The 25,577-nt window shown below is 32.2% G+C and overlaps 3 protein-coding genes across 8 annotated transcripts; 1 reads left to right on the top strand and 2 right to left on the bottom strand.

The window, feature by feature from the left end:
- On the top strand, positions 4,581-5,964 carry LOC109356076 (putative clathrin assembly protein At1g25240). Its single transcript, XM_019599411.1, has one exon. It carries the CDS (start codon positions 4,763-4,765, stop codon positions 5,873-5,875), a length of 1,113 nt encoding a protein of 370 aa, XP_019454956.1. The 5' UTR covers positions 4,581-4,762; the 3' UTR covers positions 5,876-5,964.
- LOC109357244 (pentatricopeptide repeat-containing protein At5g13770, chloroplastic) lies at positions 6,964-9,107 on the bottom strand. The gene has a single exon (XM_019601057.1). The coding sequence runs from the start codon at positions 9,059-9,061 to the stop codon at positions 7,214-7,216; it is 1,848 nt and encodes a 615-aa protein (XP_019456602.1). The 5' UTR covers positions 9,062-9,107; the 3' UTR covers positions 6,964-7,213.
- On the bottom strand, positions 13,571-24,745 carry LOC109357319 (transcription factor DIVARICATA-like). 6 transcript variants are annotated; one of them, XM_019601213.1, is made up of 4 exons: positions 22,066-22,943; positions 17,236-17,302; positions 14,059-14,492; positions 13,571-13,771 (listed from the first exon to the last, which is right to left on the bottom strand). In XM_019601213.1, the coding sequence occupies exons 1-4, from the start codon at positions 22,440-22,442 to the stop codon at positions 13,765-13,767; spliced, it is 885 nt and encodes a 294-aa protein (XP_019456758.1). In that variant the 5' UTR covers positions 22,443-22,943; the 3' UTR covers positions 13,571-13,764. The 6 variants fall into 6 exon arrangements, with proteins under 6 accessions (XP_019456758.1, XP_019456752.1, XP_019456756.1 ...); XM_019601207.1 differs by lacking the exons at positions 13,571-13,771; positions 14,059-14,492 and adding exons at positions 16,314-16,514; positions 24,620-24,745 and having other exon boundaries at positions 16,802-17,302; positions 22,066-22,809; XM_019601211.1 differs by lacking the exons at positions 13,571-13,771; positions 14,059-14,492 and adding exons at positions 16,314-16,514; positions 24,041-24,274 and having other exon boundaries at positions 16,802-17,302; positions 22,066-22,809.

Genomic DNA, 25,577 nt, shown 5'->3' with positions numbered 1-25,577 from the left:
CCAGTATGTTAAAAGTCATGCACGTCTATTCTAGTATAATGAACGCTCTAGAAATTTATGTCCCTAAATTTCATAGGAATCGACCCCACTTCCACATTCACATAGGTGAATCTACCAAGAGTACTTCTATAGTTTAGGTACTCTATTCAAATTGGAGTATAGATATCATTAGTAGTTTAACTCATCCTTACATATGTTGTATGAATCATGCTTCTCATAATTTTATAGCATGTTCATTCTCATATCACTTCACAACTTGTTATTATCCATTGAACCTATTTCTTGGGGTCTCTAGTCAGTTAGGTCGGGTTACCATCATGAGTGATCCTCATTCTAAGGGCAATAGTCAGATACTCTTAGAAGTATTATGGACTTTCTTTCTAGCTAGTCATTTCATCACAGGATGTGTTAAGTTATTCTTAGTGCGTACACAATCCATTCTAACAGCTCCTGGTGAGAGTAACTCTCTAATGGTTTTGTGCTTACGACGTATTTATCGTTTCTTACAAGTATAAAAGCGGTTCAATTTTTGTGATAGTCGCACTACTATCACAATGGATCAACATAGCTAGTATTATTTTTTCCCATAGGGGAATCTCTGTAAGCAAGCTTCTCAGCCAACTTGCTTATTTACTAGTTGTTGCTAGTTTTATCATCTCAACTTCCATAGTGGAGCCAAAATAGTATGTTTCTTGTTAGGCTCTAGATAGTCTGTCTCATCACTTCTGGCTCCTTGCCACAAATCAGCATCCAAAGAAGTCAAAACTTCTTGGAAAGCTGATAGATTCTTCTCCAATATATAGACCATATAATCAGGTCTATACTCTCTAGCAATTGATAGATTCTTTTCCACTTATTTTGCCACCGTTTGAAGTTAGTCCCATAAAACCGAAATGTTTTGTTTGTGTCAAAGTTGTTCGGTCTAGTAAATTATCTACAATTGCTATTGTAGTACAAACATCTAAAAATTATTGTTATTATAGCTTGAAACAATTCTAAATGGCACAAAATAATACTTACTGGATGAGTCACGATCATGTCGCTCTCTTTAAGATGTTTCGTGATACTACCCAAAATGTGCAAACAGACTATCAACCACGCTGTCCCTAGGATAAAATAGCTCAGATCTCTGTTATCAAATTCTTACGCTGTTCCCGGGATAAGATTTTGGGATTATTTTAGCTATTATTTCTCTTTGTTCGGGTTGAGCGGGTATTTTTAGCTATGTTGTGCAGTTTGGATGAAATAAAGCCAAAAAGAGTAGAGATTGAGTGCAAGAAGATGAAATTCGATGTTGAGGCTATACGAATACCAACTGAATGATCAAAAGAAGTCATTAATGTTATATTTTATTCATACTTTTAGATTTGTTTTGTTGAGGTTAGCCTAGTATTTTATAATTAGGATAAATGATGGTTCTCCCTCAAGGATTGAACACTTTATACTTTACAATACAATTCTCTAATTTAAAATTTGGGATTCTCTTCTCCATTATGAGTGAGTAATTCCCTTTGTTTCTAGGATTGGGGCTATGCCCTTTTACATCCAATAAACATTTGTTCTTACTTCTATTTCATTGAGTGTTGTGATTTAAATCATTAAACTGAGTTTTATTCGTATGAGTTGTCTGACCAACAAATTACACATCTTAGATACACTAGGGAAGGACCGAGATGTGAACCCAACTATCTGACCATTTAGTTATTCAAACTAGAATCCTAATTCACGGGGGTTTCTGGAATTCACCTTGGGTTGCTACAAAGTGATTGGATAGAAAGATCCAAGTAAAGGATTTGATTGATAATCGTACCACGAGATTAGGTGTGACTTCAATTGAGCACATGTGTTGGAGCTCAAGAGATGATGACACATATCAAAGAGCAATTCAACCTCACAACTTAAAGATCATGAAAATGAGCAAAACAAGGATTTGCGAGTGTAAGGCGGTAACCCTTATCCTGGGAACTCTTCCTAAATTAGATTTTAATTCTTTTTAATATAGTCATAATTAACTGTTCCATTGTTCTAAATTCACTTTTAATTTCTCTTTGAGTTAAGTATAAATTAATTGTTATAATTAAAGGAATTTTCCAGTTCTCGTGGGATTGATATTTTATTACTTGACGATATAATCGTGCACTTGCGATTTGCCCTACCAAGTTTTTGGCGCCGTTGTCGGGGACTGTGTCAAAATTTCTTTAATTCTCAATTAATTCATTACTTTACTCTAGTGTATTATGTGTTTTCCTTTTTCTTGGTACCTTTGTAGGTTGCCCATTTAGTTTATGCAAAGTTTGAATTACTACTCAGAGTCAGAAAAGACTTTTTGTAGAAGAAGAAGGCAACAAAGAGAAAGAGCAAGAGAAAGACGTGCATGTGTACAAACAATGGCTAAACAAAATGAAAAACCACTTCACGACTATGCAGCCCCTAATGCTTGCAGTTCATGTCCTGGAATAGTCCTCCAACTATTGAGGCAGAGAACTTTTCTTTACCATATGCTCTAATCCAAATGGTGATGCAAAACCAATTTGGAGGAGGAACTCATGAAAATCTGAATGCACATATCGATCAGTTAAGTATAAAATAATTGTTATAATTAAAGGAATTTTCTAGTTTTGTGGGATCGATATTTTATTATTTGACGATATAATCGTGCACTTGCGATTTATCCAACCACCAAGTTCCAACAATATACTTATGTCTATCTCATAGGCATAAGATTTATTCATTGTCACATGAACATGGAGAAACAAGACTATCATCTAATAAAGTAAGGTTTCGTTAGATCATCAAAAACTAAAGTGTCAAAGGTCCAAATCCTAAGAACAATACTTGTTATGATCGAGAGTTAGTTACACATCTAAAAAAGAATTAGTTCATCATCAATAGGGTGAAGAGATAGTCTCGATAAAACAAAAAAAAAACATGAAGAAGGTTGACATCCTTTTATTATAGAATCTTAAATAATTTTAGGAAGCTAACATCCTCTTAATTTCTTTTAATAATGGGAGAGAATATCAACTCTTAAATAATTCATCTATATAATACAATACCTAATCTAATATTATTTAAATAATTTCTAACCATCAAGTAAACGGGAATAAACATAATATAGATTATCAAAACAATTTACTTTTAACATTTTGATGAATAAAAATATATATTTTGAAAGGGTTATTATGTGATCTTTGCCAACCCTCATATATATCAACATTCTTTTATATAAATGGAAATATATTTCTTGCAATCTCATTCACACTGACTATTTATCTTTAGTGAGAAAAAACTCTAGTTATCTTAACTTTTATTCGACCTATTGGGATCCTTAATATCAAGATATGTTATGTGGCAAGAAATCACATTTTCTAAAAGGAATAATTAATAAATGATAGATAATAATGTTTTCAATGTTGCCATATAACCAGAATTCAAATTAGTAGTTAATTAATTCAAAATGATATGTAGTTTAATTATAACTACATCTTCCGATTATGCCATTTGTAATGAAAAGTTAATTAAAAAATTATTCAATTTGTAGTGGACCCAAAATATAATATTCGCAAGACACATTTTACGATTTTATTTAAGCTCAAAAAGAAAATAATGTGATTTCAACAATCCAATTATTTTATTTTTATTTTTTATATTTATATGTATCTTTACATATATTTAGTAACAACTTAAAGTTGTCACTTGTCACCCTTTACATGACGTAACATTATTCCAAAAAACACGTCTTCAAAGATAAAAACTAATTTATTATATATAATAATTCATATTTTATCATTTTAAATAATATCTTACCATTTCTAAATTGAGAAAAAATATATGGATTGTACACTGTATTTTATACATTATAATTATATCATCTATCATTTATATTTAATCATCATTAACTTTTCAAAATAAAAAATAAAAATAAAACTATATATAAATTTTTATACTATAGTTGTATTATATATATATTATAAATTATTATCGGTATAGTTCACACCGAAAATTGTAATAATAAAAACATATACAACCTGTACTAAAAAGTAGTATAAATATAAACAATAAAAACAAAGTGAACTTAATATTGAGCCAAATATTAAACTATGTCTTATATTAAGTTTAACTTTTAAATAGTTAAACAGTTGAATCAATCTGATTTTATATATAATTAATAATTATCTATAATATATAATTATATATAAATGTAAAATTTATATAATTAATTATTATGTACAATTATATTAAAATAATATCTCTTTATCTTTTTTGGACTGAAGTAAAATAAAATATTACAGTAGTATTTCATTTTTTCTTTAAATTATGTGAATCATTCAGTTTACTTTCTAGATTATTATGATTTAACTAGATTTAATACGGTTGGACCGGATTTCCACAATTTATCACAATATAACCTTTCATTCGATTAACATTGTTAATCATGATATTTTTCAATTTATCCCGCGTCCAATTATCAAAATATTGCTTAAGACAACGCGGTATCTAGCAACTATAACAATCCCTGATTTCCAACATATCAATACACAAAAAAAAAATACAATGATGACAATAAAAAAATATTGTGTATACAGCACAATATGATTGTACAAACAACGCAACAATCCATGATTTTTCCCCGTGTTAGTGTCCAAATTCTCAACATATTTCTAAATCAACAATAACTTTCTCAGATTTCAAAGGGGGTGAAATAAAGCATCCTTTTGTTTTCTCAACTTTTTTTTTGTCTCATTTTCAAAAGCTTAATAAAATGAGGCTATGGAAAAGGGCAACCGGAGTTCTTAAGGACAGGTACAGAATTCTGGTTGCGAGGCTCGCACCACATGGCCCATGTCGCAACCCGGATCTCGAGACAGTGATCATCAAGGCCACAAGCCATGATGATCAATGCATGGATTACAAGAACGTTCAAAGGGTGTTCAGATGGCTACGTACCTCACCATTGTACTTTAAGCCTATTTTGTACAATCTTTCAATGAGAATGGAAAAGACTAATAGTTGGGTTGTAGCACTCAAAGGGTTAATGCTAATTCATGGTGTTTTCTGTTTTGATCTACCAGCTGTGCAAAAAATGGGAAGGTTACCATTCGATTTATCGCGCTTCAGCGATGGACATATGAGTCATGAAAAAGGTTCGGGTTTCAATGCTTTCGTTCGTGCATATTTCGCGTATTTGGATCATAAGTCTATGTTCGTGTTCTCAAAGGCAAAGAAATCGAGCAAAAATGGGAAGGGGGAGGAAACTGAGGAGATATTGATGGAAGAGCTACAGAATTTGGAGAAGTTGCAAGGTTTGATTGACATGCTTCTACAAATCAAGCCATGGCATCATCACATGAAAGTGGTGTTAATTCTTGAAGCGATGGATTGTATCATGGATGAGGTTTTTGAATTGTATGATACATTTTGTGCAGAAATTGAAAGAGTGTTGTTGAAGATTTATGATATGGGTGGTAAAGTGGAAGCAGGTATTGGACTCAGTATTGTACAGAAAGCTGAATTTCAAGGTGATAAACTCTCTTTGTATTTTGATTTTTGTAGAGATATTGGTGTCCTTAATGCACTAGAGTGTCCTAAAATATTGAGGATACCTGAAAAGGACATTCATGAATTAAGGAGAATAATCAATGAGAAGAAAACCTTAGAGGGTACTAATAATGGTGTTGTGGCAAATGAGGACAAAATTGTCTCTAAGAACATGGAATCAGAGAAAGGTTTGAGGACTGTGATCAGTCATCAGTGGGAAGTATTTGATGATATAATTATTGATGTCAAGGAAAATGCTATTGCCACAACTAACCCTTTTCAGGAACCTTATAACCTGGTACCTTGTATTGTTCTTCCTGATCTAATTAGTTTATAGCAGTGATTATATATATATATATGCATGATTCCCTTTTCAATTCATTGGAATTATTCATTTTGATATATTTATTCATATCTGGGGGGATAACAGATATGTTAAAGGTAGTTCTCATGTCTTGTCAACATTATGTAAAAATTAAAAAAATTCTTTCATTTTCATTTATCCTCTATGTAAACGAGTAAATTATGTAATTCTGATTGTTCTTCAAAGTTATGTGATAATTAGATGTTGAACTCACAAAGTATGTCTTTACATCATTATGATATTAGCCTATAGCAGTGAGATTTTTTGTTAAAATTTGGAAGAATATTTTATATTAGCCTATAGCAGCGAGAATATTTGTGTTAGGGGCAACATAACAAATCATTATAGCTTTAGCAGTGCATGAGAATTTGAGTAAATGGTTAGCAGATTATGAATAATTTGAAGCATTGGAACATTGGATTGCCTAATTGGGTAAATCAGAATCTGCTTTCAATGGAACTGGATAAGTGAAGACCCTAAAAGAAATGAGTGTATTATTTGCCTTAATGCTAGTTTATTATCTCATTTGTATATTCATGGATTAGAACTGGGTTTTAAATAGTACAAAATTATAGTTTGGGTCATTATATTATTATTAACAATGCTAACACACGTTTATACTCTCATCTTTACAGTTCAAACTATCTTATTACATGCCTGTGTCTAGCATTCTTCTATTGTGATAAACTGATAGTCAATGCAATCATATTCTGTCAACTAATAGTATTCGGATGCAGTATCAGTAAAGTACAAACCCATTCGAACTTTATTTACAATATCGGGGATATGAACCGTGAAGTTACCTTTCTTGGAAGAACTTTATCTAACCATCAACCGAACCGGAAGGTTAGTCTTACATATAGGCCTGCATGCGAGGATATACTCATCAAAGAAAAAATATTCCGGCAATGTTAGTTTATGGTAAAATTAAAAGAAATTCAAGCATTTGTTCGAGTTAGAAACTTCTGCAATGTAATCCACCAGAAAAAGAAAAAAAAAACTCCGCAATTCAATGGATGCAACACTCAATCAGAAATTCCTAGAGAATAGGTTATTAGTTTCTAGAGATGGCCTTTTACTTGTTATGTAAGTCACAATTAAAAAAATTACATTGAGTACAATTTGAAAGCATACAATCAAAAGAAGAAGATTGCTAAATTGTACAAACCAGAGTTTTTCAGCCCCAAAATCTATACATGAGTACTCAAATCTTTTTTCCTAGTGCTTGCAGAAAGAGGCGTGAACTGCTCATTGCTTTCTAAAATTTCACCTTCGGTTCGGAATTGGACACTGTTCACAGCGGAATGAACATTATGTTAAATTGAAGCTCTCTTTCAACCACCTTGCCTGTAGTTCCATCCCAGCTTCTGTCAAAGCATTCCAAGCAGATTGATATAACCTCTGATCTAAACTTGTTCCATTCACTTTCAGTTGCTGTAAAAGTCTTACCAGTTCTTCGACCTGACTAACCTTTGAGTATACGCCAACCATTATACCGGCTAAGACCTTATCAATCACTCCCCCGTTGTTCATATACTCGTGAAAAAGTTTTATACATGTTTCGAACTCTCCTGCCTTCTGATAAGCACCAATGATGCTAGTGTAGGTGACCTTATCCGGCGCTACCTTTCTTCTCTTCATTTCATTCAACAGCTTCTCAATCTGCCTTAAATCCTTAGCCTTCCCATGCATATCTATCAAGGAATTGTAAACCCACACATTCGGGTTGCACCCTCTTTCTTTCATCTTCGCCACCAACCTCATCGCGTTACTCAACCTCCCTGTCTTACCATACATCACAACCATGCTTGAATAGGCCACAACACATTTATCAAATCCCTTTCGCTCCATCTCTGAAAACAGATTCTCCGCTTTGCTATATTGCCCGACACGGCAACAGGCATTTATAACTGAAGCATAGGTTACTTGACCGGGTTCATAGCCTCGAAAAATCAGCTTATCGTAAACTATAACCGCGGATAAAAATCCTCTTTTTTTGCTGAAACCATTGACAACAGCACATAATACAACATCAGTAACCTTGAGACCTGAATCCTTCATTGCCTCAACAACTTCCAAAGTCTTCTCCAACAAACCGTCTTCGACATACATAATCACAAGCTTTAAATAGACCTCAGGGTCCCTTATCATTGTTTTGCTTTTAGCCTCTCTAACAAGTTCCTCAACTACATCAACTTTTCTTAAACTTGCAAAGGAGCATATCAATGTGGAGTAAATAGAATCTTCATAAATTCCTTTCTTATTCATCTCTCTAAAGTAATCAAGAGCTTCAAAAGCTCTTCCAGATTTCCCTAAGGACTCACATAGTATCCTATATACTTTAGCTAAACATCTTGTTGAACCTCTCAACTTCTGACTTTCGAATTCACGAAACAATTGAACCACTCTCTCACTATCCCCAAGTTTCATCCAAGCTTCCATAACATTTAAATAACCTATAGAATCCAAAACAAATTTAGATGAATTCACTCTTTCATAGATTGAAACAGTGCTCCTATACATATGCAGCTTATTATAACCTCTCATAGCAGAACCAAAGGCTAAAACAGCAACTTCACAATCAGATTCAAAATCATGAAGTAGTGCATCAACAATCTTGAATTTTCTATGTTTAATACAAAAACTAATCAACCTAGAGCAAGTAACTTTATCTGGCAACAAATGATAAACCTTAAAGTCTTCAGAAAGTGATAAAACAAAATCCCATTTCTTCAATCTCAACAAATACCTTATCACATGCTTCAAAGTTGATCTTACTGGTCTAAACTCTGGCCTCTCTTTCAACCTTACATAACACTCATATGCAAGTTCCTCAGTTTTTGAATCCTCAAACAACCCACATAAGAATTCATTCAAATTCTCAGTTCCTAACTTGGAATATTGTTGATCATATGCAATGTTAACATCTACATGGATCAAAGGGGTATTTTTGTTATTGTTGTTGTTGTTATTGGAAGATGCTTCTTCTTCTAAAATGGGTGTAGGAGAAGCTGAGAAATTTACATGGAACAACAACCTTGGATTGGAACATGAGACAGTGTAAAAGGAAGAGAAATGGCACGTGGGTAAGAATGCATGCACGTGAGTTGTTCTGAAACAAAGAAGAGACCAATCTGAAGAAGAAGAAGAAATGGCCATAACAAGTGTGGTTTGGAAAAAACAGTGTTGAATGAGAATGAATGGCTTTATCTTAAACTAGATATCTCAAACATGTGGAGCATATTATTAGCCACTCAAAAAATGACATATGGTGTGGAATTATCGAAATAAAATCTGATTATAAGCTTCCATGGAAGCCACGTTAATCTATAGTAGCCATTTAATCAAATTATTTCTAGGCTGAAGAAAATTATTTTTATTTTGATGCAAGCATTGCTCCGGTAATCACTTTTTTTTTTTCAGTTAGAAATGTGTTTCAAGATCGACCATAGAATATTAATTTTTTAAGTATATAAATTATTTCGAATGAGTTTTACCTCTATAAATACTAGCGTGTTGATATGCACTGTTGTGCCTGTCAACCCGTTTTCCTATCGTTTGTAATGTATAGTTTGTATTTTATAAATTCAAATATAATTTTTTGCGCTAAATTTACGGTTGAATTTATTCAATTGGTCTAATATTCAATTTTTTAAATACACTTTTAAAATAAGAAGATAATAAGGATAAAATAAGAAAATAATATTATATGGTTTTTTTAGTAGAAATAAAAAGATATTGAGGGCAAAATAGAAAAACACAAATTACACCATGATGGGTGATTATTTTGTATTTTCCCCCTTTATTAATAGTATAGATGAATGGAAGTATGGAACTTCTATCGTAATGCTTGAAAAACTTATTAATTAATAATCTTGCTTAGATTTGTTTGAACTTCAGTATTTATACATTCAAGATCATCTCTAATATTGGTGGGTTCACCTAATAAACATAGTGATATATATCCTTAAAAAAATCAATGATATAGATTTTAAATTATTTTCAAATAAAAAATTATGAATTATCAAACCCACATTTATCTGACAATTATAAATATCAGCCCTTATACGTTACCAAATGTTTAATAATTATTATTTATATTAAAATTATAATCATTTCAATAATAAATAAATGTATTTAGGAAACAAAAATCGAATAAATTCATTACAAATAGGTAAGTTGTGCACATAAAGGATTGAGATGATATCCAGAGTGTAAAATTTCAATTCAGTTCGGTTTTTTATGTATTTCAGTGACCGAATTGAACATAAAGACATGGTTCAGTTCAGTTCAATTGATCACAAATTTAATTATAGGAAATGAACCGAGCTACTCTTGAATAGTTCGGTTTAGTTTAGTTCCACGATTTTTCATATTATTTTTTTAAAATTTTTTTACATCAGTTCAAAATGTATTATGATTATGTAATATATATAACAATTATGTAGTTTATTGAGAAAAACGAATTATCACATATATAATAATACAATCCATAATTAGTAACATATATATCTATTCGTAACATATATAAAAATACAATTCACGATTAGTAATATATATATATATATATATATATATATATTAGTAAAACATAAAAGTGTTACATATATAACTTTACAATTCACAATCAGTAACACATGTAATAATATATGGTATATGTTAGTTTTAAACTCAAAATCACAAAAGTTGGAAGATATGTTCCAAATCATTAAGATACTGAAAAACAATTTAGTAAGTATTAACCTATATAATACTAACATAATCACAATTTAGTAACATATATAACATTACAAATTCACACACAAAATTGATAATTTAAGCCACAAATTTTTTTGAAGAATTTAACCAACACTAAAACATCACTCTCTAGTAGGGGTGACAAATGGATGAATTTGGATTTGGATGCTAATGGATGGATGGAAAGTCATCCATTAATCCATATAAATTCATTCAAACTATGTTTTAAATTATTCAATTCATTCATATCCAATGGATTCCAATCCATCCAATTTATCCATGACTCACTTTTTATGGATTTGGATGGATATCCAATCCATTTGATTTTTTTTATTGTAACTAAAAATATATTAAAGAAAATCATTATTTTAAAAACTGTTATTTCAATTAAACATTTTTTAAAATCACCTTTTAAAAAAACACTTCTAAAATCATTTAGAAATTAATTTTTTTTAAAAAGTGATTTTTTGAACTTTTATAGAAAAATATTCTTTTTTCAAAATTCTATGACATGTGTCGTTTAAGGTTCTACATGTAAATGATTTAACAAATACTCTTAGAGTGTAATATTTATGCACTTTTAGTATAAAGATTTATACATAATTACTATATCATTCACCATTCGTTTGAATTACTTTTTTTGAATAGTCAATGATAATTAAATATAAATAATGGATGATGTAGTGACAGTGTATAAAACTCATACATTGGTCAGTGTATACATTTTTATCATACATCTATATCTTATGTACTTAAGAACATAATTTTAATATTAACCACATACACATTTTCTATAATTGATATCAACTTGATAAAATATTAAAAGTAAGAGTAAGAATTATGGATGAATTTGTTTGAATTTAGTTTTCTAAAATATTAAATGAAATTGAAAATGTAAAGAAAATCATTTTTTTTATTTTTGAATGGATTGGATATTCATTCAAAATGAGTATATACATAGATATTCATTGGATATAATGGATGGATTTGAATCCATCCATTATCAACACTATTCATTGAATTATATCTGTTTAAATCTATTAACTCTAACGGGTAAATTTAAATAAATTTAATTTGAATGAATTTAGATGGAACATAAATTGTGGATAAATTTGCCACCTCTTTATGACAGCTTCCTTTGCATTATCTTTAGATAAATTAAGGTTCAAACATTCTCTACTCTACAATCCATTTTTGCCAATCCATATTTTTATAGAAAACGGCATATTGGTTGGGCCTGGACTTACCCACTACAGTTAAAGCCCAATAAAGCAACCCACAAAGACCATAAGGACAAGGGCCTCCTATAGTCCTATATAAGGACAAGAGGCTCTTACTTATAAATTATAATCAGGTTTTATCTCTCTTTATTCACATGCAACACACCCACACACGGGGACAAACCCAGAAATGTTAAGGTTATGAGGTGATACAAATATAAATTAAAAAATTAACATATCTTGTATAAAAGAAAAAGATGTATGCACTAGGAGTGTATAAGTTTTATACACTGCTATTGTATCATCACCATTGATTTTTTATTATTGCTGACTTTTCAGAAAAGGTAATCCAAATGAACGGTGGATGATGGAGTGCATATGTATAAATCTTTACATTGTCAGTGTATACATTTTGCACTCATTGTATAAATATCTTAACAAAAATAAAATATTTACCCAAATTAGGTGATAAGCTATCTCAGCCACTAAAATTATGGCATATATCATATTATTTTAAAAAAATGTTGAAATATGACATTTGTCATAATATTAGTGACTGTAAGAGATAATTTATCTCAGAGTAAATATTTTATTTTCTATGTTGATTATTAATATGTGTTAATATTATTGAATTCTTATAAAATATAAACTACATATAAAAATCTTATAATAATAGCATAGGCACAATAATGAATGAGGTAAAAATTGTTGTTTTGTACTAGACTTTGGGGATAATATAAATAAAATAAAAAAATTATAATTTTCAAATTTTTAATATTTTTTACAATTAATTTATTCATACAACTGTAGATAAAATAATTTAAAATATATGTATGAAATAAACATATATTGAAAGTTTGTGGGACAAGTGCCTAGATTCTATTCCTCCTGCCTCCGTCCATAACCACACAACACTATTTTCCAGTGATCAGAGCATTTGGATACCACAATTATGTTAGATGTGTTGGAAAGTTTATTTAAAATTTAAATTTATTATATTGTTTTATAATTTATTTGCTTCAACTCTGTTATTTGCTTAATGTCATTTTATTGCTTAGCAATCCTTTTTTATCACGTTAAGCACGTTTCTATCACGTTAGGTAAAATGTGTCCCCATTCTTTTTCAATTATTTTCTGACCTTTTGGATTGAGCAAGATGATGCAGGATGGGTATTCTTTTTATGTCATTTCCCCACAAGTTAAGTATATTTTCTAAAGTAAACCAAGGTCGAGCCACACTTCTATCAAGGTGTCGAAACAAGAATGTGTTTATATTACTCTTATAATTAATATTTTTTTGTACCTCTAATCATATGAGAATGCACTATTATTACTCATTTATCATATTTTGATATTGTACAACTCAATATAACTTCCAAATGTAGGGTCCTAAATTTATTTGAAAAAATTATTTTAAAAAAATTGTCAAAAAAAGAAAAGATGAACTTAATAGACCAAAAATACATTTAACCTTTTGTTAATTGACTTCTAACTAATCAGTTGTAAGCACAGTTCTTCTGGTGTAGATGAAAATGATTGTAAATATACATGATGATAATGTATCTTAAAATTCAAATCTTGATGCTGCTTTTTTCACTAGGACATAATTTGAAACTTTTCTTCTGCTTTTGAAGTGACTAGACAACCCAGTAACACTCATTGACCAAAGATAACTTATTATTCAATTATTTTCATAGCTAAGCTGCCACAGTGGACTAAAAGTATGCTCTAATAACTCATGCCGATTGAGATAACTTACATTTAAGTAGAATTTAGGCAGATGAATAGGAAGAGCAGCTTATTTCCTATAAAAGTCGACCCAAAACTTCCACCTAATGGGGTCTGAGAAGGGTAGATATAATCAGCCTTACCATCACAAATGAAAAGACTGTTGTTTCCGGGTGCTTATTTCCTACAAAAAGCAGAGACAAAATACCATAATAATTACACTTTAAATCCATATAACCATCCCCCCCCAGCAGGGTTTAGCAATAGCAATTTAAATAAATGTCCAGAAAAGTACTGTACTTTTATGCTGTTCTATGTCAAGGCTAAGATACATTCAATTGCTTCCTTGTATAGCTTATTTGAAATCATTGATAAGCATATAACTAATGATTATAAGCAATTGTCTAGGAAAAGAAACTCAATCTAGCATGCTGTTTTTTTTGTACATTAGGCCTCTAAACAGCGCCTCACTTGTGCGGGGCGGAAGTGTGCGGCATAGGGTATGTCATAGGAACAATGTTCGTCGGCGCACCAGGAACAACTGCACCAGGGACTGGGGCTCGGATACCATATGCCATGTGCCCAGGGGCGGGAAGATTCACCGGGGTTCCAACAGCAGATACTAGGGGTCCTCCTATAGGTTGTCCGATGGTAGGAGCAGCATATATTCCTATGCTTGGTACCCCAGTTGAGGCTGGAGGCGCTTGTTTGCCTGATTTGCAAGTAGAATTGCCTGCTGGACCATTCGTTTGACCAGTAATTGGCGCTTGTGGTGCCGAAACATCTCCGTTATTGACACTGGTGATATCGTGTATGCTGGACCGCCTTCTATCTTTATTCATTGAGTTCAAACGAATGAAGTATTTTTGGGCATGACTCGCCACTTGTGTAGGGGTTCTTGTAACCACAAAGTTCCGTTTATGACAGCTTCCTTTGCATTATCTTTAGATAAATTAAGGTTCAAACATTCTCTACTCTACAATCCATTTTTGCCAATCCATATTTTTATAGAAAACGGCATATTGGTTGGGCCTGGACTTACCCACTACAGTTAAAGCCCAATAAAGCAACCCACAAAGACCATAAGGACAAGGGCCTCCTATAGTCCTATATAAGGACAAGAGGCTCTTACTTATAAATTATAATCAGGTTTTATCTCTCTTTATTCACATGCAACACACCCACACACGGGGACAAACCCAGAAATGTTAAGGTTATGAGGTGATACAAATATAAATTAAAAAATTAACATATCTTGTATAAAAGAAAAAGATGTATGCACTAGGAGTGTATAAGTTTTATACACTGCTATTGTATCATCACCATTGATTTTTTATTATTGCTGACTTTTCAGAAAAGGTAATCCAAATGAACGGTGGATGATGGAGTGCATATGTATAAATCTTTACATTGTCAGTGTATACATTTTGCACTCATTGTATAAATATCTTAACAAAAATAAAATATTTACCCAAATTAGGTGATAAGCTATCTCAGCCACTAAAATTATGGCATATATCATATTATTTTAAAAAAATGTTGAAATATGACATTTGTCATAATATTAGTGACTGTAAGAGATAATTTATCTCAGAGTAAATATTTTATTTTCTATGTTGATTATTAATATGTGTTAATATTATTGAATTCTTATAAAATATAAACTACATATAAAAATCTTATAATAATAGCATAGGCACAATAATGAATGAGGTAAAAATTGTTGTTTTGTACTAGACTTTGGGGATAATATAAATAAAATAAAAAAATTATAATTTTCAAATTTTTAATATTTTTTACAATTAATTTATTCATACAACTGTAGATAAAATAATTTAAAATATATGTATGAAATAAACATATATTGAAAGTTTGTGGGACAAGTGCCTAGATTCTATTCCTCCTGCCTCCGTCCATAACCACACAACACTATTTTCCAGTGATCAGAGCATTTGGATACCACAATTATGTTAGATGTGTTGGAAAGTTTATTTAAAATTTAAATTTATTATATTGTTTTATAATTTATTTGCTTCAACTCTGTTATTTGCTTAATGTCATTTTATTGCTTAGCAATCCTTTTTTATCACGTTAAGCACGTTTCTATCACGTTAGGTAAAATGTGTCCCCATTCTTTTTCAATTATTTTCTGACCTTTTGGATTGAGCAAGATGATGCAGGATGGGTATTCTTTTTATGTCATTTCCCCACAAGTTAAGTATATTTTCTAAAGTAAACCAAGGTCGAGCCACACTTCTATCAAGGTGTCGAAACAAGAATGTGTTTATATTACTCTTATAATTAATATTTTTTTGTACCTCTAATCATATGAGAATGCACTATTATTACTCATTTATCATATTTTGATATTGTACAACTCAATATAACTTCCAAATGTAGGGTCCTAAATTTATTTGAAAAAATTATTTTAAAAAAATTGTCAAAAAAAGAAAAGATGAACTTAATAGACCAAAAATACATTTAACCTTTTGTTAATTGACTTCTAACTAATCAGTTGTAAGCACAGTTCTTCTGGTGTAGATGAAAATGATTGTAAATATACATGATGATAATGTATCTTAAAATTCAAATCTTGATGCTGCTTTTTTCACTAGGACATAATTTGAAACTTTTCTTCTGCTTTTGAAGTGACTAGACAACCCAGTAACACTCATTGACCAAAGATAACTTATTATTCAATTATTTTCATAGCTAAGCTGCCACAGTGGACTAAAAGTATGCTCTAATAACTCATGCCGATTGAGATAACTTACATTTAAGTAGAATTTAGGCAGATGAATAGGAAGAGCAGCTTATTTCCTATAAAAGTCGACCCAAAACTTCCACCTAATGGGGTCTGAGAAGGGTAGATATAATCAGCCTTACCATCACAAATGAAAAGACTGTTGTTTCCGGGTGCTTATTTCCTACAAAAAGCAGAGACAAAATACCATAATAATTACACTTTAAATCCATATAACCATCCCCCCCCAGCAGGGTTTAGCAATAGCAATTTAAATAAATGTCCAGAAAAGTACTGTACTTTTATGCTGTTCTATGTCAAGGCTAAGATACATTCAATTGCTTCCTTGTATAGCTTATTTGAAATCATTGATAAGCATATAACTAATGATTATAAGCAATTGTCTAGGAAAAGAAACTCAATCTAGCATGCTGTTTTTTTTGTACATTAGGCCTCTAAACAGCGCCTCACTTGTGCGGGGCGGAAGTGTGCGGCATAGGGTATGTCATAGGAACAATGTTCGTCGGCGCACCAGGAACAACTGCACCAGGGACTGGGGCTCGGATACCATATGCCATGTGCCCAGGGGCGGGAAGATTCACCGGGGTTCCAACAGCAGATACTAGGGGTCCTCCTATAGGTTGTCCGATGGTAGGAGCAGCATATATTCCTATGCTTGGTACCCCAGTTGAGGCTGGAGGCGCTTGTTTGCCTGATTTGCAAGTAGAATTGCCTGCTGGACCATTCGTTTGACCAGTAATTGGCGCTTGTGGTGCCGAAACATCTCCGTTATTGACACTGGTGATATCGTGTATGCTGGACCGCCTTCTATCTTTATTCATTGAGTTCAAACGAATGAAGTATTTTTGGGCATGACTCGCCACTTGTGTAGGGGTTCTTGTAACCACAAAGTTCCGTGATATACTTCGCCAGTCACCTTTTCCATACTTTTCCAAGCCAAGAAGAAATAACCTGTTCAACCAATGTGAAAATATTAAACCAAAAAAAAGAAAGCTTTATCACATGGAACTGTGTTTCTGGTACCAAGAAAAGCAAAAGAGAATCACTCCAAAAACATCAGTGTCAGTAACTGTAAAATTGTATAATCCACATATTGATGCAATCTCTCTCCTTATATTGCATTGCCTGCCAAATGTAAAACCTGGAGTCCATAAATTACAATAAAAAATTGATTCTGAAATCCAGCAAAAGGATGAAGACTTCAGTGAAATACTTTTGACCCTAAAACAGTCACAAGAATCTAAGAAATAAATCTTAACTTAATAATCCATCTTCAATCTTTTTTACATGTCAACTATAAACAGCTATTTAAACATGCGTATGAAAATGAGAAAGGCGATATGAGATTTACTTCCCAACTTGCTCCCTGTCAGACCAGGCGAATGGTTACCTTTGACTCATCACTAAAGGACAATTTTTAAGAGAAGTTGGGTTCTAGCTCTGATACCATGTAAATGTTTCATCTCAAAACCAATTGGCAATGAGCAGGGTAGCCCAACGGGTATTTTAAACCATGTTTAGGAGATTGAGGCAAGCAATGTGAGATTTACTTCCCAACATTATAAAAGCAAACTGATGACTGAAATCAAATCAGCATTTTCGCAGCTGCTAAGATGATCAAACATTAGCATGGCACAAGTGATTTCTCTTCACAAGTAGCATATTATATAACAGGCAACAATTGATTTCTAGAGAGAGATATAGTACCTATTCCTAAGTTTGGATTGAACTAACAACAAATTTGTTTACATAACAATCAAATGTTCACCCAATACAAACATAACACATAAGGGAACATGTACCTATACCATGGCTACTTATCTTGCTTTTGAGGTTAAAGGAAACCCTCATCAGCTTATATGCTATTTTTCTTTTGAAATCCAGAATATACCACATTGGATTTAAGATACTCGTATAACAGAAGTAAATAAATAATTAACACAACATTCATGTACACGCCAAACACACTGCCACAAATGCAATTAACCCAAAATTTAATGAAGTTGAATTAAATGATAAAATACTTGCGAGGCTAGTATAATACAATGCAGATGATAGAGGATTTTGGTTTTGCATGGTCCACAATTTCATTTCAGGGCTTAACCATGGCACAATTGCGTAACAACCACGGATACAAATAGGTGTTATTGAGGGTTGTGAAAGAGGTTATACAAAAAGTCCAATACTGAGTTGTGGCTATAAATAGTAATATGAGAAACAATATCTGATACCCATAGTAGCAACTTTTAATAGACCGTGAATCACATAACCGAAGAGAAAATTAAGAACTAAAACGCTAATTTTGTTGCCTAGAGACTTTGACTGAGTTGATGGCATGCAGTGTATCTGACGTGTTCGGTGGGAGTGATTCAATCCCTCCGGTTGCACTGCCGACTCCCTTTACCCTCCCCACCTGCTGGGTGGCCTGATCGGGAATCTCCTTGGATCCAATCTAGTGATGGGACCTCCCACAGGCTCTAGAAGCGCCTATTAAAAGGGTGGCTAAATGCACAAAGTTCCCACATAGTAGGATCTGGGGAAGATAGATGTACGCAGTCTTATCCTCTCAAGCATTCCAGAAGGGCTTACTATTAAAATAAAATAAAAAATAGCATGTCTTCATTGAAATAGGAAATAAGTAGGATAAGGTCTATGCATCATACCTAATCTTCAGTTGCAACCACACCGAAAGCAAGAATAGAATTTCTTGCTTGTGGAAAATGTTGAAAAGTCTATTAGAATGCTGGTCCTTTATCCTAATAGACTTATGAATTCACTATCCTATGACTTTGGCAATAAAAAGAAATATGTGGTAGTAGAAAGAAAGGTTTTATCTTTTATGAAAATAAAAATCTACAAAACAAGTCTAGTCACAAGCAATGTCCGTGATTTCAAACAGTAAACAGAGAAAAAAAGATAAAAAAACAATCATGCCTTAATCTAGATCTTCAATAAGAAACAGAGGAATGGAGGAAAAAAGCATGGAGGCCACATATCACTAAGAGATATAAATTTGAAATGGCAGCAATAGACCAAATATCATAATTATTCAATATTCCACTATGTACAATATATTTAGTAAGCTCACCCCTCGAGTTTTGTTTAGCATGAAACCATGAACCAAATGCTACTTTGGAATTTGGAATCGGCACCATATTGGTGCATTTCATATATACACTTGAAAAGCATATTGGTGGTCTTTCACATGGCCAATTTTACCACCTCTAAGGTTTGAAACTTGGTTGATACCAACAACTACAACAAATTGAAACCCAGCTTATATCATCCAATGAGTAAGAGCACAGGTAAAAAAAAAATCAAAGAATTGCAGTATATCAACTACCAAGCAGTAACTAAGAATTAAATAACAAATCAATGTGGTGGAAATGAACTACGTTCATGGAACATAGTCCAATTCCAATCATAAGTTAGCAATTTCATATGCGTCATGTCTTCAACGATATTGCAAATGAAGAATAAAATAACTATAATTCTCTCAGTCAAAGGTAACTTAGCTTCTGTACCTTGGTGAAGAAACTAGTAAAATAAAAAGAACAGAAACATATAACTGGAAATTGGAAGACTGGAAGCTCTGGAATACATGGGGCTCTCCCTATTCAAATACTCTCCTCTTGATCAACTTGTTTGTATCAGTGTTATCAATATCAGATCGTGGATCATCACATGAAGGCAAAATCCAATATATAATAGAGTAGATGACCTCACCGGCAAATAAAGGATCACATAAATTAGAGAACTAGCTATATATATATATAGAAAAAGGAGCCATAAACCCAAAATAGTAGTTGAAGTAATAATATAAAAGTAATCAAAAGCTTGTATATCAAACTGGGATCCTATACACAATCCTATGATAAAAAATAACTTGGATATCTGACCCATTTATATCAAACTGGGTCTTCAACAAAAAGAGAGCATGGGCATAAAAAACAGAATAGTGAGGGAAAAAGAAGTGAGCACTGATACATTAGAGAATGAGAGTGATCAGTGATATTCAAAATGTGGTTTCCATTCCAATACACTTAGCCTAAAGCTAATAGTGCAAATCCGATATGTTAAACCGGTATATCAGCCTTATAACAGTTATTTGAAAAGTGTGGGTTGTATCCTTTAACACAGCATAGAGGAAATTGTGGAAAGCAGAAGATAATATTTCACCACTGAAGGATATTATGACTCTATTTCGTTGCTCCACTTTTAACTTTATAGTTTATACATTGAAGCATCCCCTCATATATAATTTCAGCCAGGCCCTTCACAATGTTAAAGTTAAACTGTGGAGTGTATGGAGATGCTAAACTGAAATGAACCAGAATTGAAGACAATTGAATTGAGAAATAAGAAACATAACTTCCAAATTGAGAAATCTTTTGTTTTTGTCAAACCAAAACATAATCTGCCTCTACTATCCAGAGGGGGAGATAGAGGGACAAAAGGACAGAGGAAAGAATTTTACGACTAGCAAAACTCATAATGTGGCTCAATAAAGGGGTCACCAGAAGCATCCATAGCAGATAATGCATGCCTTTGGACACATAATGATGTGCCATGTTTATGAAAAGTTATTGTTGGGAAGTAAGTCTCACATCGCATGCCTCATTCTTTCGGGTGTGTTTAAATATCTGTTGGGCTACTCCTCTCATTACTATTTGGATATGAAATGGAACCTTAATAATTATATCAATGGTTAATGCTTTTGGGACACACACCTATATGCCTATTCACACTCTATGTCAAATTGATAGGCATTTTGGAGTGCCAATATCCCCACCCGATATCAATTAGTTCCCTCTTTTCCCCTCTCTCTTTCAATAAATAATTCATTTTGTCTTAAAAAAACTTGATACATACAAATCCCATTTCTACAAAACTCAGTAGTTATTAACTATTTATCGGCAATGCCAGTGACATGTTGGTAATATATCAAAATTACAGTAGTCCCTGATCAATTTGACAAATTCTAAGGAGGCTGCTACTTTCTCAGTTCCTTCTCTAAGTATGACATAGATTCAAAGGGGAAAAGCATATAATCATACTATTATTATGTTACCCTGACTATTGTTAACTAACAAAACATTCTCTGGATGAACAGAACAAACACATGAACAGAAAAAATCACTAAATTATTGTTTCAATGCAAATCTGGCAAATGAACTGTCAAAGAAGTATTCCCGCAAAACAACATATATTATACTAGATGAGACCACATAGGAGGAAATTACTATTCTATTAGTTAATAATCAAAATGCCTGTCACGACGGAACCAGCAGAAATCAAGAACGTGATTGAACTCAGTTCAACGTTGAGATTCCCCTATCTCCCCTCTGTTTTCCCCACCTCCTCCTCACCTAAAACTATAATACGATGTCATAACATAACCTCGTTAAGGCGTACCAAAAACCAAAGGAACCTTGTAAGTTAGTTATTGGTTAGTGCAGATAACATTAAAAAATTAATCTATGCAAAATCTTTCAAAAGAATTTGTTAAGGCACATATAAAACTGTGACTGGGCTGTGAACAGACCATGATGTTCAGATTGCCTAAGAAAGGATATAGAGTCCACAATCGGATGACTAACATCAAAAGCATATGACTAATCATAATAAACATGAGACAAAACTAATCAAGAAATTAAAGTTACCCATAGTCCTAAACCAGCAATATATAGGTTTTTCCGGAATGGTAAACTTGCCTGTGTTCATCCTCTGTCCAAGCAATACCCTTTCGCCGTTCTTGATCTGATCTTGAAGCCTTAGTTCCATGATTAGACTCACCATTGTGATGACCACCCTTCTTGCCAGCTCCTTCATCACTAGCCTGGCTTGCTGAGCCCTCTGAAGAGGAATTATAAGATGGAAGAGGCACACAACCAGATTCGATCTGGTTAATATCTTCAACCAAGAGCTCATAATGCTGTTTAATTTCCTCTACAGTTTTCCCTGAAACATCAGCCGCAATCTTCTCCCATCGATCTGGAGCGTCCTCCGGATGATTCACCAAGGCACTTTCAAATGCTTTATCCTGCTCCCAGCTCCACTCAGAGCTACCATCCATTTCGTCCGCCGACATCTAGTCTTGTTTGAATCAACTACAGAGCCTATTAGAAGAGGAAATGTATATACCTAACAGCTGCAAATCTAGGTTTAAGCCATCGTAAATACCACGAACTTTCAGGATTGTTTTACGGGAACTGTGGATCTAGATTATTTCTATGGTGAGTACTGCTTGGATAACTTGGCTGGTATGCTAAAGTATGGGTGCACATATGTTGGACTAAAAGGTCCAGCCTGAAGTAGAGTCGACACACGCATAAAATGGCAGGAAGCTGAGCAGAGTTGAATACCAATGAATTCCCAAAAATCCCAAGGTATGTGAAATTCCAATGGTGATTTTCTTCAGAATTCAGAAAAGTGGGCACTTCTGAATTTCTGACTTACTGAAGAATGAAAAAGCAAGAAAGTTCAGTTAGAACATGAGAACTATCTGACAACCATTAAATCATAGATGCAAAACATGATGTTATAAGGGATGTAAAAATGTAGAAATTAATGTGAAGGTTAATCAATGAAATGGTACTTAGGGGACTAGAATTTCTAATATAAGAAACTAACCATTCAGAAAAACAAAGAAAAACACATAAGACTATAATGGATAGTAACAGCACTTAAATTGCTATTTTCCCCATTCAATAAAAAACAAACTCCAGTTTACCATAGCCCTACTTATAAGAACAGTTTTAACAGCACAGGCCCACAAAACTTTCCACCATAAATGTTCACTATAATTACTGTGAAGCTCATTTTAACTGAACACATTCAACATCATAATTTATTTTCTATCCTTGTGTAATAACACATAGTAAGACATCACCAAAATATTCAAAGCCTTTAACCCACAAGACCAAAAGAAAGAAAATATGTGACACCCCACTTGACGTATTATTCCCATGCATCTACTGAACGTGTAACTTAGTGGTGCGACTCAATGGAACAAATGATTATAAGTCTCTGAGGTCATGAATTCAAGTTGCAGAGGCTAGAATAAAATATTGCAGAATGTATTTAAGCTTAAGGGTGACTCGATCGGTAACATGTTGAGATTCGGGGTGTTACAAAATAGGCATCAAGATCTAAGCACAAATGACATTCTAAGGTTAAATTTTCTGAAAACTTAAATAAATAAATAAAATGTAAGAAATAAAGGGATTAACAAATGGGTTCAAAGTCATTTTCCCAGATTGACTCTTAATGAAACCATTTTTCACTCAAACACAAAATCCAACAATATATATATCCAATCTCAATGAATTTTTATCTAACAAGTACAGAAAACCAACCTCATATATTAAAATCCAATGAATAACTCAACTGTAATCACAGCTTAATTTTGATTAGCACCACTCTAAAACCATAGGATGCAAAAGTCACATATGCTGTCAAAGCTTCTGACATTTAACCAACCAACCATCACAAAAACATGCTTTTTTTTTTCACCACACCTAACATATTACAATTGAGTGTGACAGTAACTTCAGATTTTACCCACCATCACTTTTCTTTTAAATAAAGAACAATTTCATTTTGAACAAGTGACAATGATAGATAATAATAAAAAGTATAGACAGTAAAAACCAGAAAAGGAACACAAGTTTAAGAAAAAGCCCTAACATTGGGTGAGAATTAATCATGAATGACATTGATGGTTATCCTGAAAGAAGAAAAAAGAAAGAAAGAAGGTGCATTATGGGTCAATTTGGTCCCATCCCAACAACTGCTTTGCTACAAATAGGACAGCTAGGATTGAAAAGGCCACAACCCAAGTTGCAAACCACTGGATTCTGCAACACCCCATTAATATCTGACACATGATACACCATCAAGAGAGAGAAAATTTGAGGAATAAACCCCAAAAAAGTTGAATTCCCCCCTCTTTATATTTTTCATTTTATCCCACCATAGAACTAAAAAAGTGACAATTTTGAAAGTTTCATCTCAATCAATTGTCTATCAGAAGAGAGTGAGCAGAGATATTTAAAATAATAAGGCTGAGGTAAATGATATGAGATTTATTTTCATGTTATCTTACCCCAAACCTAAAAAAGACATTTTTAAAGTTTTATATTAAAACCAATTAGAAAAAGTGCGCAGATATATTTAAAATTATAACACTAAAACAGAAAATATGAGATTTATTTTCGAACAATATCCTATTTTAAGAGGTGAAAACTAATAAGCAATTATTGTTACCTTTATATTATATTCTGCAATGCCTGGATCTCTGTAGCTGGTGGCTTTTTTCAGTTCTGAGGGACTGAGAAACACACAGAACAGTCCAAAACAATTGTCTCTTTGTGTGTACTATGATGTTATGGTGGACTTGTACTACTGACATGTCTTTCCCTCTTCCTCTCCTTTTTTTTTAATTTAATAGAATCTCTTCTTCCTGTTTTGGTCCTCTTATTCAAACACTTCATAAGTGTTTTTTGAAAATTACCTTGTTTTCAGGGTTTTGTTGATTCAAGATTTTTAAGTAATAAAAAAGGATAATTTCACTTTATTAAATACATCATTTTTAATATTCTGTTTTTTTTACTCCTAGTTGCTTTAATATTGTTGACGAAATAATATATAATGTAATTAGGAGTTTGATACACTATCAACATATCATTCGACCTTGATAATCGTTATTAAAATTAATAAATATGAATAGAATGAGGATATACTAACATTACAATACACTCTTACATTTTCATCCACATATACATTTTATATTCATACTCTTCTTCATTTTTACTCACTTTTATACTTTTGTTGGAATTAAATAAGGAGAAAACAATGTACACACTAATTAAATAAGAGTTTTTCAAATTATTACTTCATTATCCACTATTCATTCTTAATCATTATTGATTTTTTCAACAAAAAAGTATTTCAAATGAATGGTAAATAATACATTGATTTTGTATAAATTTTTACATTGTTAGTGCATAGATATTACACTCTATGATTAATATTGTTACTATTATTAAATTTATTAAGAATTGGGTGTAGTTTTTTAAAATTATCATACTCTAATTTTATTTTTCACTCAATTAAATACTAATTTTAACTTTCCAAACAATTAATAAGATTATTTTGGTAGAAAAATCAATGAATGTAAATAAAATCATCAAAAAAACTTATAAAAATGACTTGAAAATATATA

This window comes from Lupinus angustifolius, chromosome LG09, assembly GCF_001865875.1.
Source record: "Lupinus angustifolius cultivar Tanjil chromosome LG09, LupAngTanjil_v1.0, whole genome shotgun sequence".
NCBI lineage: Eukaryota > Viridiplantae > Streptophyta > Magnoliopsida > Fabales > Fabaceae > Lupinus > Lupinus angustifolius.
The sequence above is the reverse complement of the archived record's forward strand: the minus strand, read 5'-3'. Positions and strand labels throughout refer to the sequence as shown.

Coding starts and splice junctions, on each gene's coding strand:
- LOC109356076 (XM_019599411.1), top strand. CDS start 4,763: ATGAGGCTATGGAAAAGGGCAACCGGAGTTCTTAAGGACAGGTACAGA.
- LOC109357244 (XM_019601057.1), bottom strand. CDS start 9,061: ATGGCCATTTCTTCTTCTTCTTCAGATTGGTCTCTTCTTTGTTTCAGA.
- LOC109357319 (XM_019601207.1), bottom strand. CDS start 22,442: ATGTCGGCGGACGAAATGGATGGTAGCTCTGAGTGGAGCTGGGAGCAG. Junction 17,303..22,065: donor TGGACAGAGGATGAACACAG/GCAAGTTTACCA, acceptor TTGGTTGAACAG/GTTATTTCTTCTTGGCTTGG.